Raw genomic sequence first — 17,616 nt, forward strand, 5'->3', positions numbered from 1 at the left:
TGGTCAAGACTCTCACCATGGGCTGGTGACCAGCCCAGCCACTGGTGGGCCAGCAGGTATTTGGATAACTCCCTGTCCTGGAATTGAGGTCTCTTTCTTCAGAAATATACTCACAGAGTTTCCAAAAATTATTCTGGAATAAAATGTCAACAGAGGAAGCTGATCTGGAATAGCAATTGCTGAATAATTTATTCTGCAATGAGTAGATAATTTCCCTATATGGAGCAGCCCAAATAAGCTCCAAAATTTAAGCTTTATTGGTTTGGGGGCCAGAGAGGGGAGGAAACCGCTAAGTTTTTGTGAAGTTACTGAAGTGAGCTAAGCTGTTTAAGTATAATAATATTTCTGCAATATAAAGTGTGTGTCTGTGGTCTCCGTAGTGAAATTATATATGTAAAAGAAAAAAAAAAGATGGGCTTATTCTAAATAAGAGCTGTAAAAGTCGGCAGGAGAGGGGAATCATTCTGGTGTTTTCTTCTGGAGTCTGTGCTCAGCTCCTGAATGGGGAGTGGAGAGCAGAAATGGCAAAATGGTGTCACCTTAGAATTTTTCCACTTTGGGGAAGCAGTTTTAATGCAAAGCCATTTTCTGTGCTTAGAAGTGAGGTTCTCGGAAGGAAGTTAATTGACCTTTTCAGCAAATTTGTTACTGAGACCATTACCACAAATGCTGTTGAAATGCTTTGTAAATACAGTGTTCATTTAACGACACTGCCAGTGACTTAGAAAGTCAGACTTTATGCTCTCTTAAAATGAAAGAGCTATTCTTAGTGGAAAAAGTGTCTTTTTGGATAAGAATTTGGAGCAGATTTTCGTATTGAATCTAGGCTGCCTCATTCCCTTGGAAGGCATCTGAGGGCCAGGAAAATCATAACTAATAACTTCCCTATAAATTGTAGAGCTGCTATTTTAAGGTCTGGTGTCTCAGGGAGGATCAGGGTGGTGTCCTGCTTCCCTTCATTGCTATGTGATGCCCTGGTTTGATTCTGGTCCTCGTTAAGCTAGTCCTGCCCTATGCAAAAGCAAAATGTGGCAAGAAATCAAGTCAGGAGGTTCTCAGGCTCAGTTTTGCTTTTGTTTTTCGATGTTGGTTAACTGAGCTTGTGTTTTGATTTGAAGATGGCCCACTCCTGAGGCAGCTTTAAATGGTAAAATATGCATTGAATGCAATTTATCTTTGCATATTTGGAGACAAAATTCAAAGCTGCTCCCCAGCCTCAGGCTAAGTCCTGGAAAAACAGCCAATTCAGGAGGGAGGTTATGTCTCAGAAAAGCAGGTCAGCAAGGCGAGCAGGTCAGCAAGGTGAGCAGATACCTTGAGACAAAAGGATGTCCATGGCTCTGGATCAACTTCTTCCACAAGCAGAGGCCACTCAGGAAGAAGCCCTTAAGCCAGGAGCAACAGATTTAGGGCTCTGGCGTAGGAGGCACTTTGCTTTAAGGGTTGGGATTATGTTTTTGTGGAGCTAAGAGCTCTGTGAATCACCACATAAAAAAGGCGATGAAGGGAAGAGCACTGCTCTACTTGCATTTGACTGTGATGAAGTTCAGTGATCCCATCATGGTGACACTTGAATGAAGGGATAAGAGGCAGTTCCTAATTAAAACCCTTTTATGTGCTAGAAACCAGCTTCTCAGCTGTTGGAAATCTGGGTGGCTTCATTGAAGTCAGGAGATGACCCCCATCTGAGTCTCGTGTGTGAATTTTGGCATCTCCCATCGGTTTCCTTGAGGCAGCCGAGGTGGTGACAGCACGGGGCTGGGTTTGCTTTGTGGCAGCTCCAACTGATGGCACGCATGAGCCCGGAAGCTGCGGCAAAAGTGAATTTCCTCCCTGTGGATATTTTCTTTCATGCTTGAAAACAACCCTGCATCTGTTGAGCAAACACCTGGGCTGTAACAAGGAGCCATGTTGCTCCTTGTTGGGATATAGTCGCTCGTGAGTACAGAGACAAGAGGGCTGGGTGCTTTGGGGATCCCTTGACTGTAGGGATGCTGCATTCGCTGCTTCTGTGAAAAAATGTTCTGTGCATCTTCATCTTTCTCACATTTCTAATTGTTGTAAGAAAAGTCTTTGTATTCAAGATGGCTATGAGTTATACTGTAGCAGTAAAGAGCAGAGACTTGACGGCATTTTGCCAATATTGTGTGAACAGCACATGTTAACCAAGATGCTGTGAACTCATCCTCTCTTTAAGCCCTTTCTGTTGCTTCAGAACCATCATTTAGATTAGTTTGAATTGGATCTGACCTGCTACCAGAGGAATTCAGCTTGCAAGGCTTCACTTTAGCAGAGGAAATCTGTCCAAGCTCTAAAACTGGTTGTATTTTTTCTTTTTTGCCCAAACCATATATCTTCAGAGCAAGGATTGCACATCTGGGTAGATTAAAAACCCATTTGCAGGCACGTGTTGGAAGATTGTGGAAGGTGATGCTGGAAAGGGTGGTCTTGGCTTTGGGGCTGGCAACAAAGACCCAAATAACCTGCTTCTTAAGAACTGTGTGGGCAACAAAGAGCACTCCAGGCTGGGGATAAAATGGAGAATATTTTGTAATACTTTTGGGTAAAGTCAGAGATTGGGACTGGTTGTCTGGAGCATGGCCTTAGGCCAGCCAAGCCCCTGAACTGGGTAGGGGGAGGGGAAAAATCCTCCATTTCAGGCTCCTAGATAAACAAACACCAGAAATCTCGTAAGGGTAATAATGGAAATCACTGAGAAATTGAGTTAATACAAGGGCATCTGTGTAAGTCAATGCTCGGGACAGGGAAACGGCTTTGTCCTTTAACTCTAGTAATGCTGGAGCAGATGGGAAGCGCGGTGTGCTTCACGCATTAGCTGGCTTGGATAAAGAGCAAGGCAGAGGCCGGTCCTCTTGGCTGATTAGAGGTTAACAGGGATAGAAACCAGCGGATTGACTCTTCATTTGCAGGAGGTGGTGTGGGATCAGAGCAGATGGCAGAGAGAGCGTCCCTCCAGCTTACTCAGCTGCTCGGAGGAGCTTACGGCTCCCTTCAGCACAAACAGCCCCATTGCATCTCCTCTGTTTACAGCTGCAGCTCTTGCTTCTTCCCCTGGCCTACCCGGAGAGGTGATAGAAGAGTATTTCTCCTAAACCTGTGGTAGTTGATGCCCGAGGCCATAGGTATGTGTGGGGACCCTTGCAGACATGGTGCATATTCTCCAACTCATCCATATCCCTTTGTTTCGTCTCCTTCTGTGGCAGCTTATCTGCGGCCATGGCTCTTTCCTGGGGTGGTATTAATGGTCTTTGTTAGCTCTGTGAAAGCAGAGGTGCTTTTCCAGGATGATAATGACTGGGTAAGGACAGGAGCATGGAGGGGACAGGGAGGAGGGCTGCAGAGGGAAAACCTTTAGCAGCAGGAGCGTGGCTGTGTTCTGCTGGGGCAGCATCCTCCTGGCCAGCCATCACCTGCCTCCTTCATCCCTGCCAAAGTCTGTCTCAACAGCAGCACCTTTGCCTGTGGTCACAAAACAGAATAGCTTTGGGGAGGAGGGAGGATGGAAACTCATAGCAGCTCTGCTCATTGACTCCCTGGAAGCCTGGATTCCCTATTTTGCAAGGGAGAAATGGCAATTGATTCAGCCTTACCCTCTTTCTTTCTGTCTGCCAGTGCTCTGAAAAGGCACATTTTATCTGTGTGTGACAACACCTGCCTAGGGTGCCTCTCATTGAGCCGCTGAATCAAAAGAGCAACAAGAAAAGTGGGTTTAATTGCACACATCTTCAGCAGAGTCTTTCTTGCACTGGCAGCACAAAAGGCCAGCCCTGTGCTGGTTGAATGGAGCCCGGGAGGGCTGGGGCACACCGTACTCTCGTTACTATCGGAGCCAGATGATTCACTTTGCTGGAACATTGTCATGTGCAAATGAGTTCATGAGCCCATCTCCTTTCCAACTGCAAGGTCAGGGACTGAGCAATTGTCAGCATCAGGCGGCTGGAGGAATTGATCTACAAGCCAGAAAGCTTCAGGAGATTTTACTAACCTTCGCTTCCCACCGCCCGACTACACCGACACCTTCCTCCCGTGGGTGTTGTCTACATTACAAATATTGACCAATTTTAAGTTCATGTTTAGAAAGCTGCTGTTTCGAGGCATGGAAATGTGACTGAGAAAAGCTTATAAATAACACTCGGTGTGGCAATTATTATTCATTGCTAGTTATGGCTTTCACACACTGGAAAAACAAATGGTTTTTCCACTAGGAGCTGGAGCTGCAGTCCGTTTAATCACTAAAGAGCTTGGAATCACTTCAGTTTAAAATAACTTTCCGCTGTGGTTTGGAAATTTAAAAAAAATATATTTGGGTCACATTAACCTAGTGTATACAACTTGCACCGAGAATTTCAGTTTACGTCGTCTACATCTGCTGAGCCCCATAAATATCTGTTTGGTTTTGCAGAGCTCCTGCCTGCCTGAAGATAGAGCTCCCCAAACACAGATTTGGAGTGGGGTTAGTCTGGCTAGAGATGGAGAAACCTGGGAGCTGAGCACAGAGTACAAGAGCAGTGAGCAGCCAAGCTGCTGCCTGCCACAGCCACCCCTTTCTGGCCACGATGCAAGGGGATGTGGCTAGTGCCTTCAGGAAGCTGCGTGGATGGACTTTCCATCACGTTGCTCCAAACAGAGGCTGCCCAAAATACCAGCCCCAGGTACTAGGAGGTTACTTGAGGTTTTGACAGCCAGGTGTGGCTGTGAGTTCTTTATGTACACTGTTCAGACACATCCCACCAGTGGTCCGTGCTCAGGGCATGAATGTGGTGCATGTTTCCCTCTGCTAAGCCATTCCTTATTCTGTTTCAAGGTTTCCACAACGACAGAGAAAAGCCTCTGGAGGAGACAGAAGAACCGCAGTGCCATGAAGAAATGCTCCCTGTGTTGCCCTTGTGTTACTGGCCCCCATCCTCTCACACAGCAATGTCAGTGCAGCATCCTCAGGGTTAGGTCCTGCAGCTCTGTGGTGCTTTCCACCCCTGCGGGAATGTGCCAATGCTCCAGGAAAGGACTGCCACGCCTGGGAAGAAAGAGCTAATTTTTTCCAAATGGCGCAGCTTAGCAAATGACAACTGTGACTTCTGCCTGAGCTGCGGTGTGAAGTCTGAGGGATGGCTGTGAGCAGCAGCTGCCGGGGGGAGCAGAGCTGAGCACTCAGGTTCCCAGCTAGTGTGGTAGGTGTGGAGGAGGAGTCCTCTCTCTTGCAGGTGTTGGTGCCACAGTTATGAGAAGGGAAGGACTGTGCCTGGGTTTCGCTTGTTTTTGGGGTTTAAATTTCCATCTGGGGGTCTTCCTGTCTCCAGACTCCAGGTATTTCATTGTAACCAGCCAAAATGTTTGCTTTATCTTCAGTGATTTGCTGGAGGATGCAAAGTAAGGGTTCTTTGCAGCTGGCCTCATGGTAGGTTGGAGCTGCAGGACAGGCTAATGGTTTCTGCTGATGGTTGGCATATGGATATCTGGGTTAAAGATATCCTGTTGAAAGACTCTCTGCTCTTACAGAGCTGGAAGGGTTTGCACAACTCCTTTTGGTCAAACAGGTTTAGAAATCAAATAGTTTATCATCTTGGTTAAAGATGCTTCTGTTGAGGTGTTAATGCTTTTGTCCTAATAGCAAAGTCTCCTGCACTGGGGTCTCTACTAAAGGCTTGACCCTTTGTAGCTGTTTGAGAGCCCAGGATACTTTTTTTTTTTTTTCTGTGGATCCATCATCCTCCCAGCCTGCAGGGTTTATCAGCTCCAAAGAGGAGAGTGCTGCCCAGCTGACAAGTTTTAAAGTTCCACCAGTGTGGAGCTCACAAACTCCTGGAAAACAATTCTAGGGTGTGTTTTAATTTATGTCCCAGGTGCAATGTCCTGTAGCAGTAAAACAAGGAAGGTTCTTGCTCCAGTGTTTTGTCCCCATTTGATGGGTTAGATGACTGGGATTAGAAAGAGATGAGCTCATCATACCTTGTGTGCCCGTGGACATTCATGGCACCTTTCTGTGCCTTTTCTGGGGCAGTTATGAACACTCAGCTCCTTTTAGAACCTCGATCAAAGAGACATCCACTGGGATCTTCTGTGATAAAAGTAGGAGAGGGTGTTCTGGGGCAGGGAAAAGGCGATGTTGTTCTTGGGACAAAGCTTGACTCTGGAGGGGTGTAATGAGTCTGTAGTTACAAAGATGATATTTAATTATTTCTTTTCCATGGTTTTCAAGCCTTGGCACTGTCACTTTGCTGGCAGCAAATCAAACACCAAGTTAGCTTATGTTAAGAACAGAAGATGAAGTCCTAGATAAGCACTGGGCTGTAGGAATGTCTTAAATTGAAATGTACAGGGAGGACGCAGAGGAGAGTGTGTCTTTGCTCTCAGTGCTATCCAGATCTTGTGTCAGTGATCAGGGCTGTATTTCTCCCTACTGAAATGCTGGTATCACAGCTCCTAGGATGCAAGATGAACAGAGAGGAGGGTACAGTGACAGCTGTAATTTTCCAGGGTTACCTATAGCTTTTTGGTGATAGCATCAGTGTTTGTGTGGAACAGGAGTGTGTGCTTCAATGGACAATGAAGTAACCACACCTAAAGCCACCTTTTAGCCACCACTCTTCTCTGGGACAGTGATGCCCATCCCTGCTGAGCTCATGTGCTCAGCAGCCATAGGTGCTGGGGTGCAGACCTGGCTGCAAAGTGGTAGCTGAAGTCTGACCTCACATTAATGTAAATATTCACAAATAATGCCTCTGTTCCTGCCAGCTCATCTCTCTTCCACCCCTCCATGTTTAATTTCTGACTCAACTTTTGATAAATGTTTTGTAGAGTTCCTAGTTTATCTTAAATAGACCTGCTGTCACCACGGCTAAAATCTAAACCAACACTTGACTTGGGGCTCGAGTGCCAGATGAACTTGGCAGTTGTTGACATACTGAATGGTCCTATTCTATGTGCAGACCTGATCTGAGTTGTGAAGACCAACTCTTGCAGCAGATGAGAGAGCACAGCTTTTGGGATGCCTGAGAATAGCCTGAGAAGTATCTAGACAAATATTCTGTCTTGAGAGGCTGGATCAGATCACAGTTGATATATTTTCAGACTTATACCTGTCTGGAACAGGTCATTTGGTTAAATGAGTTCATCCAGCGTTACACCAGTTAGCCCCAAGTGGGGTCTGGCCCACGGTCCTGTTAAAGTAAGCATTTCAAGGCAGTGTTTATGGCCAGTAATTTGTCCTAGAGTGTTTTATATTTGTGTGTGCAGGCATACATACGAGGATATACATACATAGTTGCTCAGGAACGCGGTTTCCAGTCCCTTTAACTTGTTCAAAAAGTAAACTAGGGAGAAACTGGCAGTGAGTTGGAACTGCCTGCCAAGCATTGCAAACCAGAGAAGTGGTAAAACATAAACACTTTGGAGTTTATCCTCTGGATTTATATAGTTTGGCTGCCGTGGCACGGGCTTGTGTGGAGGGGGAGGCTCGTCAGCCGCTGGCCGTGCTGCTCCCGCGGCGCTGAGCCCGGCAGCTCCACAGCCACGCTCCTGCTCCGGCAGCCTGCGAGCAGGGAGGGAAGGAAGTGCAGGGCTGTCCATCCCTCCCCTCCTGCTCTGCTGGCCACATGGGGTGGCTTTTGGGTGATGGCAGCAGAACAGGTCTGCTTTTCCCCCGCCCCTGCACTAAAGTAAAAGCAGACCTCCTTGATGCTTAATCAGATTTGAATGTGGTTTTTGGCGTGGCTTTAAAGAGACTGGCAGTGAATAGCTGGTTTTGATGCCATTTATTAAAAACCTCTGGTAGAATTTGTCTCCGAAAGCCTTTGTAAGAGCTGGCAAACGCACAAGGGTTTGATGCAGTTAATGTATTTTAATCTTCACCCCCCCCACCCCTTCTCCTTTTCTGCCACTAATTGTAGGGCTCTCAGCTGTCTGCTGCCTTCTCCAAGGGGATGGCAGACTCTGCAGGGACCTGTACATACACAGGCTTAATAAGGTTGCAGTGGCATGGAGAAAAGTGAGCAGCCTCCCCAGGGAGGATGGCTGGGATGGGCAGTGTGGGGTGCCAAGTCCCACACCATGCTCTGACATGGGGACACCGGATTGCCCTGGCCATGATTAACCTTCTGGTGCAGCCTCAGTCTCTTTGAAGGAAGAAGGCAAACGAATGTGAGAAACAAAAATATCCCTTTTCCAGGTGGCTGAGCAAGTGCAGAGTGTTGGTGTTGGACCCACTCAGCAGCTGGATTGTGAGAACTCCCTGAGGCTCCCATTCAAAGTGAGGTTGATAGGCATCTATTGGTCAGTCTCATCTCACTGACTTAGTCCCTCATTTGCTTGGTACATCCACCTTTTTTTGGACCCATGGGACTTTCTGAGCCCATTCCTCACCTGCATTTGGAACTTCTGGGGGCTTTTTTTTTTACAATTTGTGCCTGAAGGCACTGCACCCCCTTTCTGCATGGTGGGAAGTGTCAGGAGCGCCATAACATTGGTGTGAACGATTTGTAGAATGGTTTTCCCCTAGCTATGGTTTGGACTGTGCATAGCTCCTGTCCCTGCTCTTTATTTCCACTGTGTGGAAGAGCTCAGAGCTGTGACCAAGCCCTGGAGCACTCTACCTGGTTGAGAGACCAAAGCTGGAATTGCTTTGCATTTAGTTTGTGGGTTTTTTTTGTCTGCCTCATCAAAGAAAAGCAAACGTGGTCTTTTTCTACCAGCCCTCACTCATGTGAGTTGCAAATTCAGCGAGAGGGAGGCGTGGATGGAAATGACTCCCAGGAGAGAAACAGTCTGAGATACTTAAACAAATGGGAACCGAGCAGCTTCGCTCTTCCCCTGAGGGTTTGGCTGTTAAATAAACTCGCCGATGAGTCTGGCTGTGTGTGTGTGTGTTGGTGCAGAAGTGTGTTTGTATACACAGGCTGGGTGTTGCTGGGTGTAAGCCACGGGAATGGGCTGTGCTGGGTGCTGCACTCCTTGGCATATGAGAGAGACACACAAGCAGCCTTGGCTTTCCTTCCTTCCAGAGCTGGCATGGGTGGCTGTGGTCAGAGGGAAGCTAACCTGACCTTTCCCTCTCTTTCTTTCCCTTTCCAGGGTTCCACCTCAGCGGAACAGTCACAGAGCCAGCGACTGCAACAGAACCAGAGATGACCTACAAGGTGGCCATCAGCTTCGACCGCTGCAAAATCACCTCGGTGACATGCGGCTGTGGGAACAAGGACATTTTTTACTGCGCTCACGTCGTGGCGCTTTCACTGTACAGGATCCGCAAGCCAGACCAGGTCAAACTCCGTCTTCCCATCTCAGAGACCCTTTTCCAGATGAACAGGGACCAGCTCCAGAAGTTTGTTCAGTATTTGATCACAGCACACCACACCGAGGTGCTGCCCACCGCCCAAAAGTTGGCTGATGAGATCCTGTCATCCAACTCCGAGATCAACCAAGTGCACGGTAATTCCTCCTCCCTCCTCACCGTGTGACCCTGACTCTGTGTTTGGGGCTGGGGCGGTGCTTTTGGTGCCCATGGTGATGTCCTTCATTTTACATCTGTCTTTTGCCACACAGCAAGAGCTGGCAGTGTCACAATGATGTTAATGCGTGGGTGTTGGGGCCACATGACTGGGGTGTCCCCATCCTGCCCTCTGCTTTTCTTTATGTGTTTATCTGTCAAACATGGGCTTCAGCAGGCAGGAAGAGGCAGAGCTGATAGGCTGGTGGTGCACAAGGCACAGCTCAGAGTAGAATGGAGAGGCCAAGGACGTGGTGCTGGGACCCTGTGGAGTGGGAGGTACAGTGGGGATGTGGCTCCTCCAGAACGTGGGGACAAAGTGTCAGCCCGAGCCCTGCACTAAGTCAGATGTGGCTGAGCTGGCAGGAGATGAAGCTTTAATCTCCGTGGGCATTAATTTGCCCATAATAAATGAGTGCCACTGTTCTTACCTACTGTACAAAGGCAGTGAAGATATGTCCTGGGGCTTTCTGTTTGGAAGATGCTTTTGACTTCCTTCCCTGGAAATCTGGGGGACAGTGCCCAGTTCAGCCCTGCTCCTCTGGCCCAGGATGTGGCCCAGGCTCCTGGAGATCTCCCACTGTGTCTTTTCAAGGAGCACAGGAGCTGAGGTTGCCTAGGGTCTGCAACAATGAGCTGTTCCCCACTGTGCCAGTCCCACCAGCTGTAGAGCAGAGATAATAAACACTTATCTGCCACGGAAGGGCGTTGCAGGGATTAACACGTGCCTGTTAAGTGTTCTGAAGATGAAAAGCCCCATATGCAGCCTAAAATACCGTCTGAACTAGTTGAATCCACATGTAGAGAAGTAAGGCCAGAGCCACCGTCACTGTGGGGGTGATGGCAGCTCTGATCTTAGATGTGTTCATCTTTCTCTATCTGGTCATTCCTGTTCCTACCTTGGGAGAGGCCTTTGTCTCCTCTGCTGGGCCACATCTGCTGCATGGTTGGTTGTATTCTAAGTAACTGGCTTTTGCATGGGGCCTTCAATTTTTGGCATTGTGAAAGAATGAGGAGCTGTGATGCTGCAATGATCTGGTGAGGGCCATCTACTCTCTGAACTGATCTACTGAAGCTGAGGCTGGGCAAGATCCCTTCTTGGCCATTGTTTGAGGCTGCTTTCTCTTAAGCAGATTGAAGTAAAGCTTTTAAGGCTCTGAATATTTATTGCTCTAGAGTCAGCAAAAGGCTGGTGATTGAGAGTCTTACAAAGATACAGATGTTGGCTCCAGTTCAATATCTGCTTCTTGTTTTTACAAATGGTTTAAAAAAGAAAACAAAGCAAAAATTTTCACTTCCTTCAGATTTGTGCGAATTCACGCACTCGGTTGTGCAATTTTGAATCAACAGAGACATGGTCACTCTGCAGAGGGTGGCACCTATCTGACACCCCTGTGGCTGCCTGGCTAATCACAAGTGAGTAAACACCTCTGCAAGCAGGAGAGCAGAGGAGGAGGGCTTGTCTCACCCTGGGGGAGGATGCAGATCAGCCTTCATATGATGACATGATCTTAAGGTAATCTATAACTCATAAATTTTGCATCCTGTGAAAAGGAAGACTCCAAACCCCTCACATTCAGGTTTATAGTGATGTTGTCCAGGGCTTCGATTCTTTCTTGATCCTGGACAATGTTGCAGGTTTTGCCCTCCTTGTCCTGCCAGAAGCACAGCGAGAGTGCAACCAACTACACTGCAGACCTACTTGACCCCAGGGTGAGGAAGGGCTGCAGCCATGTTTGTGGGAGAGGAATTCTGGGGTCTCCAGGTGAAGTGGATCCAAATTTGTCCCCCATCTTGCCCTTCCCAGCTGTGGATCATGCATCTGTAGTGGGTCACTGATCCTGGGATTTGTAATTCTTCAAGATGTGCTCTACAGAGAGCTTTATGTGCTTTTATTGACCGTGTACATTTCAGACCTTTGGAGTCACACCCCAGCCTTGGGGTTGGGGCCAAGGTGGCTTTTGTCAGGCCAACCTCTGCAACCCCGACAATAACCCACTATGCGCACTGGACACCTGAAGTAATTACATCCTGGAACAAAAATGTTCTCTCTGGAAATCCTTCTTTTTTCCCTGCCCTCCTTCCTTTGAGGAGAGGTATGTTGAGCTTCGTATCAGCATCAGGTCTTCCTCACCTGCCTCTGGTCACCCAAAGGATTCCTCTTCCCTTATTTATATGGTGAGCATGTAGGATTGAGGAACAGATTTTGCACCAGGCTGGCTGGGGAATGCCCCTTGTGCAAGGGGGTTGTCTGATTTTCTAAAATAAGGCTTTCAGGGATGCTTCTTTTCCTCCTGCAGAGCCTGAATGGCAGAGAAAATTACTGTCCATTGTCTGGCACGCTCAGCTCCGGGCACTGGAGCTTTGTTCCTTGCAGGAGTCTGCAGCCGCGGGCTGTGCACGGCGTGCCGATCTTCCCGGCTGTCTTCCTAGAAGGAAATGCAAACTATCCAGTAATGATGGAGCCTTGGAGCGCAGCCAAGGCGCTTGCGTGTTCCCGAAGGATTCAGTCCAAGCAGAGCCTAGGTGTGCCTGCTGCTCTGCTCCCCATTTGACCTCTGCCTGCTGAAGTGGGTCACGTTTCTGCTCCCGTGGCGTGGCTGCAAAGGGCAGCGTGTGCCAGCGAGAGCATCCTGCGTGTCTGGCACCTCCACGCTCGGCGTCTGGAGTGGCAGCTGGAGGGAGGAGACCAGGGTGGGTTTCATTGCTCCTCCCCAAGGGGACAAAGCCAGCAGTGTGGCTGCGTGACACAGAGCAAGGCTGCAAGGATGTCGCTGCATCAGCAAAAGTGACTCGTGGCTGCTTGGTCTGTCCTGGTGGGTAGAATGCTGGGGGCAGCCAGAAGCTGCAGCTGGAAAGTTTGGATCCAACAGCTGGGATTCCAAGGGAGTGAGGATCATCTGGTGGTGGCTACCTTGGCGCCTTGTTCCCTCTGCTTTTCTTAGAGCCTAAAGATGGGACAGTGCCTGTTGCCCCAGAAGATTTGGGGCTTAGAGGTATCCTTCATGCTTCATCGATGAATTCTCCCCCTTCGTTGCAGGAGATTTTGGCAGACCCCATGTTTGCAGCTCTGTAACTCACCCAGCTTGAACAGCATGCGAACATTGCAGAGAGTGCTGATGCCCTCAGTCCTGGAATTGTGGCTGGGGTCACGGAAATGCCAGTGGATGACACTGTATCTGTGGTGCTCAGCTGGTGCTATCAAAGGGCTTGGGATGCTCTTCTCAACCAGAAGTGAGAAAAGCCACAAAACCTCTGCTGTTGAAAGGTGCAGGGGCAACTCCCTCTGAGGACAAGCCGAGTGAATCACCAACGGGCCTTTGTGGTTCTGGAGGGTCTTGGGAGCTTCCTTGAAGGAGAGGACTTTTGGAAAACCTTTAAAGGGAATGATCCCTCAGGCACTGGCATGGGAAAAGCAGATCTCCTTATGCAAAAGCCATAAGAAGCCTGCTGCCCCATCCATTCCCTTTTGTCCCACATGCATTCTTGACCACCTTGAGCTATCCTTCAGCTCCTGGGCTAATACTGTCCCATCTCACTCCTTGTGCACAGCAAGTTGGCTGCCAGGTCAGTGTGCAGGACGTCCCTGCCTGTCCTGTCACACCGAGCCAAGGCTGATGTTTGAGGAGTCCTCGGGCGCTCTTTGACTTTCAGGTCATCCCGAGACAGTGTCTGGAGGGCAGCACCAGTAAATCTATTTGAAATTCTGCCTTCCCACGGGGGAGGAGGAGAAGGTCAGATCTCCAGGGCATTTGTGTTCCTGTTTGCCAAACTGTTGTGGATTTAAGGGAAAAAACACACCTGAGTGCTGAAGAGAAAGGCAGCTTTTCCCCTTGTCTTGCAGAGCGACTGGGGTTGCCAGATGACTCCCGAGCACGAGTGGTGCTTGACAAGCAGCTTCCAAAGTCGGCTGCACCAGATCCTGGTACCAGCTGGACCAGATTGCTCCTGTCCACCATGCTGGGAGCCAGTCTGGATTCCCTTGCCCCGTTGCTGTCAGGTGTATGTGAATCTTCAGGCTGCTCTGGCAGCTCACTCTGACTTGCCTCCACTTGAAAACGAACCCAGAGTCTTGGCGGAGCTGGATTCCTTGCTTTGCTGCTATTTTTAATCCCTTGTTAGAGTTCATTTCCTTTCTGGTGCCTGGTTATTTTCTCTTCAAGGTTTTCTGCCGTTTGCTTATTTGTCCGTGTCCTCCCCACCCCCCGCCCTGAGCTGATCCTTCACATCTGTTTTCTCTCTGGACGCCGGAGAGGAGCCCAGAGGCATTCAGCAACACCACCATGTGCAGTCGTGAGATGGCCCTTGTGAATGGCCACCACGACAGCCAGCCCTGTTCCAGGCACCACTGACCCCAGGGCTGGCAGGGACAGGCCCCAAACCACTGATGGCTGCCAGGCACAGCTGGGTGAAGTGACCATAAGGGAGATGCTGGAGCAGCCACCTTTATCACTGGGTGGCTTTTAGCATCACTTTATCAGCTCCAGGTACTGGTTAAAAATAACAATCATTCCTTTTTCTTTGTATCACAAATCTTGTTTCAAGTCAGATGTTCTGGGAGTGCTCTCCACACTACTCACTGATATATCCCCCCCTTCTTGGGTTCAGGAGCTTTGGTTTGGGATGTACCAATGCTTTGGCATGACCCACAAGGTTGTACTGACTCCTCAGCCCTGAAAACCTGCACCTTCCCAGTCCAGGAGCCCCTTTTATTTTCTTCATATTGGGCAGCTAATTTCTGAGCAAGGAGTTGAATTTTCCATGCCTGACTTCACTCTATTTTCTAATTTGTAGATTTTTCCAGTCCTTTTTTCTCTGTCGCTGTATTTGCCAAGTCTCACTTGGCTGTCAAACAGTTAAACCCCCAAGCTCCCAGCTCAGGGGGAGCCCAGCTCGGGTGTGATGGATTGCATTTTTATCTCAGTTTCTACAGCCAGTGTAAACGGACTGGTGAAACACTCTTTCCACTCAAGATGTGCAATGGTGTTTCCTTAAATCTGAATCCGGCAGGACCAAGATCCAGCACATCTGAAACAGGGCTCTTTGGAGCACGAATGCTGCTATATGAGAAATGTGTTATGCAGGCGCCGGGCTGTTTTACATGCCGTTCCCAGCTCCTTTGGAGCTGAGTGAGACATGGAATCACTCATCAGCTGCGTCACGGCATACCGCTGCCGAAGCCCCCATGGTGTGAACGCTGGCAAGGGGAAGTGGACAAATCCTGCCATTAATATTTAAACCCAGCACAAATCCTGTTGTTTGCTCTTAAATGTTTATCCAGCTCCCCAGCGTAATTGGGCAGCCCGTTATCTGCGGGGTTGTGCTGCACGTGTGGGAATTCGCTATTACAGCCTTCTCTCTGAATCTTTTATAGGAGAGAAAAATACATTTACAAGCAAATTTGGGCTTTATTTGGAGGCGCGGGAGGCGCGTTGTTAATTTGGCTGCGGCCCGAACCCCAACGTGCGAAGTGCTCAATGTGTTGCGTGGGAGGAGGAGGTTTTATTTAGCTGCACACTCCCTTCCTTGCTGCTCGGGCTTTCCATCGCTAACGCTACGTGTGAGCAGCAGGCAGCGAGGGGTAGCCCCGGGAACCCCCAAAAATGCACTACTTTTTGCATTTTGTGACCTTCTCCTTCCTAATCTGTCACAGTGGCCACGGTGAGGGACGAGGGATGAGCTGAGCTCTGGTGGGATGAATCACCCCAGGCATCCACGTCCTCCTGGTCCCTGTCCATGCAGACAGGTGACCCTGTAGAGGCAGTCGAGGCTGCTCTGGCTGTAGCTGCAGCTGGGAGTGGCTGGCAGGATGGTGGGGAGGAGGATATTAAGAGTGCAAGCGTCTGGGATACCTAGCGATGGGGCCGGATAAGCACTTGTGGTAGACAGATTAGTCATCGGTTCCTGATAGGGGATAATCACTGGCTTGTCTGCTCTTTATCTGTGAGATAAGGATGAGGCTGGGGGAGGGAAGCAAAAGGCACAGAAAAGCTCAGAGGGCCGGCATGGACTGTCCCTGTCCCTGGCTGTGATTGTCCCTCCTGGCTTATGGCAGGACTCTGAGCTGACTGATGGAACACTGAGCAGGACTCTCCCCTTGCTGGGAGCTAAGGGTTTAACTGCTATGGCAGGGGAGTGGGATCAGGATCAGGGCATATGTGGCAAAAGTCCTCATGCTCATCCAGGAACTGTGATTTCCTTTCTGCTGCTTCAGCTCTCGTCCCAATTATGTGGTTGTGTTGACTATAAATTATTCTGCAGAGGGAGCAGCAACATCCTGTCCCTTCAGCATGCCTAGAGCTTGCTGGAATTTCTCTCAGGCAGTGACTGTTAGCAGAAATTAAAGTAATTTTGTAAAGGACATTAAATATAAATAACTGTATCTTAGCAGGTCAGGAGTGTTCTCAGCCTTTGCTGGAGGAGTAGAACCCCTGAGGTTGATGTTGTCTTGCTTACAAGCCAGGAGGAGACACTTGCCCTGCTGAACATGCATCCTGGAGCACAATTTTCATGAATTGTGTTTGAGCTCCTAGTTCAGCAACACACAAGGCTGGTGCACAGCACACCCAGGCTATATCTGTAGGAAAGTGATGTCTGCTCCCCAACCAGATCCCAGTTTTGGAAAAGACATCATGAAGATTTAATTTGGAATGTATTAGCTACAGCATCCCATGGCTCCTCATGCAGCACCTTGCTCTTGTGCTGACCCTCTTCCTCTCTTGAGAGGGAAATTAGGAGAAGCAGACCAAAGTAGAGTGGAGCATCCTCCAGCTGCAGCAGTCCCTACTCAGTACTGGTTTTCCCTAAGGAGTTTCTGTAGAGTAGGATCCAAAAGCAGACAGCTGAAAATCCAAGTTTCTGTTCCATTTGGTGCTCTTGGCTGCTCACTGGAGTTGTGCTGCTGCCTGTCCTGTGAGCCCTGGAACTCATGGCTGGGATGTAGGGTAGGAAAATGGGAATTGAAAGGGGCAAGGCAAGGGAAATTTGGTCCAACTTGTTTAAATCAATTGTATGTTTTCTGTCTTTATTTTGTTCTCTGGAAGATGAAATGCAGCCTGTGAATGCATATGTGTGCCTGCCAAAGGCCCTGCTCTGGTCACAGTTTGCTCCTTGAAGGATTATTGATCCTTCATTCTTTCTCATGGAAGGTCTCTCTCATGCAGGTACATTGATGCCCAGGGACTTGTCCTCTGTCCTAAAGCAAGTGAGGGGCAGGACCAAGTGTTTAACCCAGGGCTCTGGAGCCCTAGTGCAGTAGTACCTTTGTTAGACTGTTCCAGACATGGGGAAGGGCTTGCAGGAATTGGAGCTTTACTGATGCTTTAACAAACCGGTGATGTGGAGCAGGAGCACGCTGGGCAATCCCTGGAGCCGCAGAGCGCTCCGGGCTCTGCAGCTGTGCTGCCTGCACTCCTGGGGCTTTGGAGGAAGGCAGGTCCCTGGTCTTCCTCAGCCTCATTTTACATGGGGTGCAGAGGATGAGGGGCTATGCAAGCATTAGTCCTGTGATCGGGATCCCTCTTGATGGCTGTGTTAGAACAGCACGGTGCTGCCAGCTGAGCTCACTGCTGAGGAACCAAGTTGGTTTTCTGCCACCTGAGCTGATAAAGTAAAGGTGTGTCCCTAATAAAATAGAGGTAGGTCCACTCCTTGCTAGTGGGACTGCTGACCCTGCTGCCATAAACCTGGTTGTCTCTCTTCTTCCCCCCATCCTCTCAGGTGCTCCTGACCCCACTGCTGGGGCCAGCATCGATGACGAGAACTGCTGGCACTTGGACGAGGAGCAGGTCCGAGAGCAGGTGAAGCTGTTCCTATCTCAGGGAGGGTACTACGGCTCGGGGAAGCAGCTCAACTCCATGTTTGCCAAGGTGAGGAGGAGCCGGCTGCTCTCTCCCATCTCTGCTCAACATGTCACGTAGCTGGCACTCACTGGCTGCCCTGGCAGGGTGCCCATCACAGCTGGGAATCTCTGCTCCAGTGCCTTCTCGCCCTGTCACGGAGCAGGCAGTTGTAATCCAGGCTCTGGGTCAGGCCTGGGTTGTCTCACCTGCTATCCTGTCAGGTTCCCTCCTCCCATGAGTGCTGTGATCCCTGTGCAAGGAAGTGCATTCCCC

The 17,616-nt window shown here is 49.3% G+C and overlaps 1 protein-coding gene across 1 annotated transcript in view; it reads left to right on the top strand.

Moving 5' to 3' along the window:
* Nucleotides 1-17,616, top strand: part of ZSWIM5 (zinc finger SWIM-type containing 5) — a 97,862-nt gene that overhangs the window by 58,021 nt on the left and 22,225 nt on the right. Inside the window, exons 2-3 of the mRNA XM_014872083.2 lie at nt 9,088-9,444; nt 17,222-17,370. Coding sequence (XP_014727569.2) covers nt 9,088-9,444; nt 17,222-17,370 — 506 coding nt within the window. The remainder of the gene's footprint in view (nt 1-9,087; nt 9,445-17,221; nt 17,371-17,616) is intronic.

Source organism: Sturnus vulgaris, chromosome 9 (genome assembly GCF_052056855.1).
Source record: "Sturnus vulgaris isolate bStuVul1 chromosome 9, bStuVul1.hap1, whole genome shotgun sequence".
NCBI lineage: Eukaryota > Metazoa > Chordata > Aves > Passeriformes > Sturnidae > Sturnus > Sturnus vulgaris.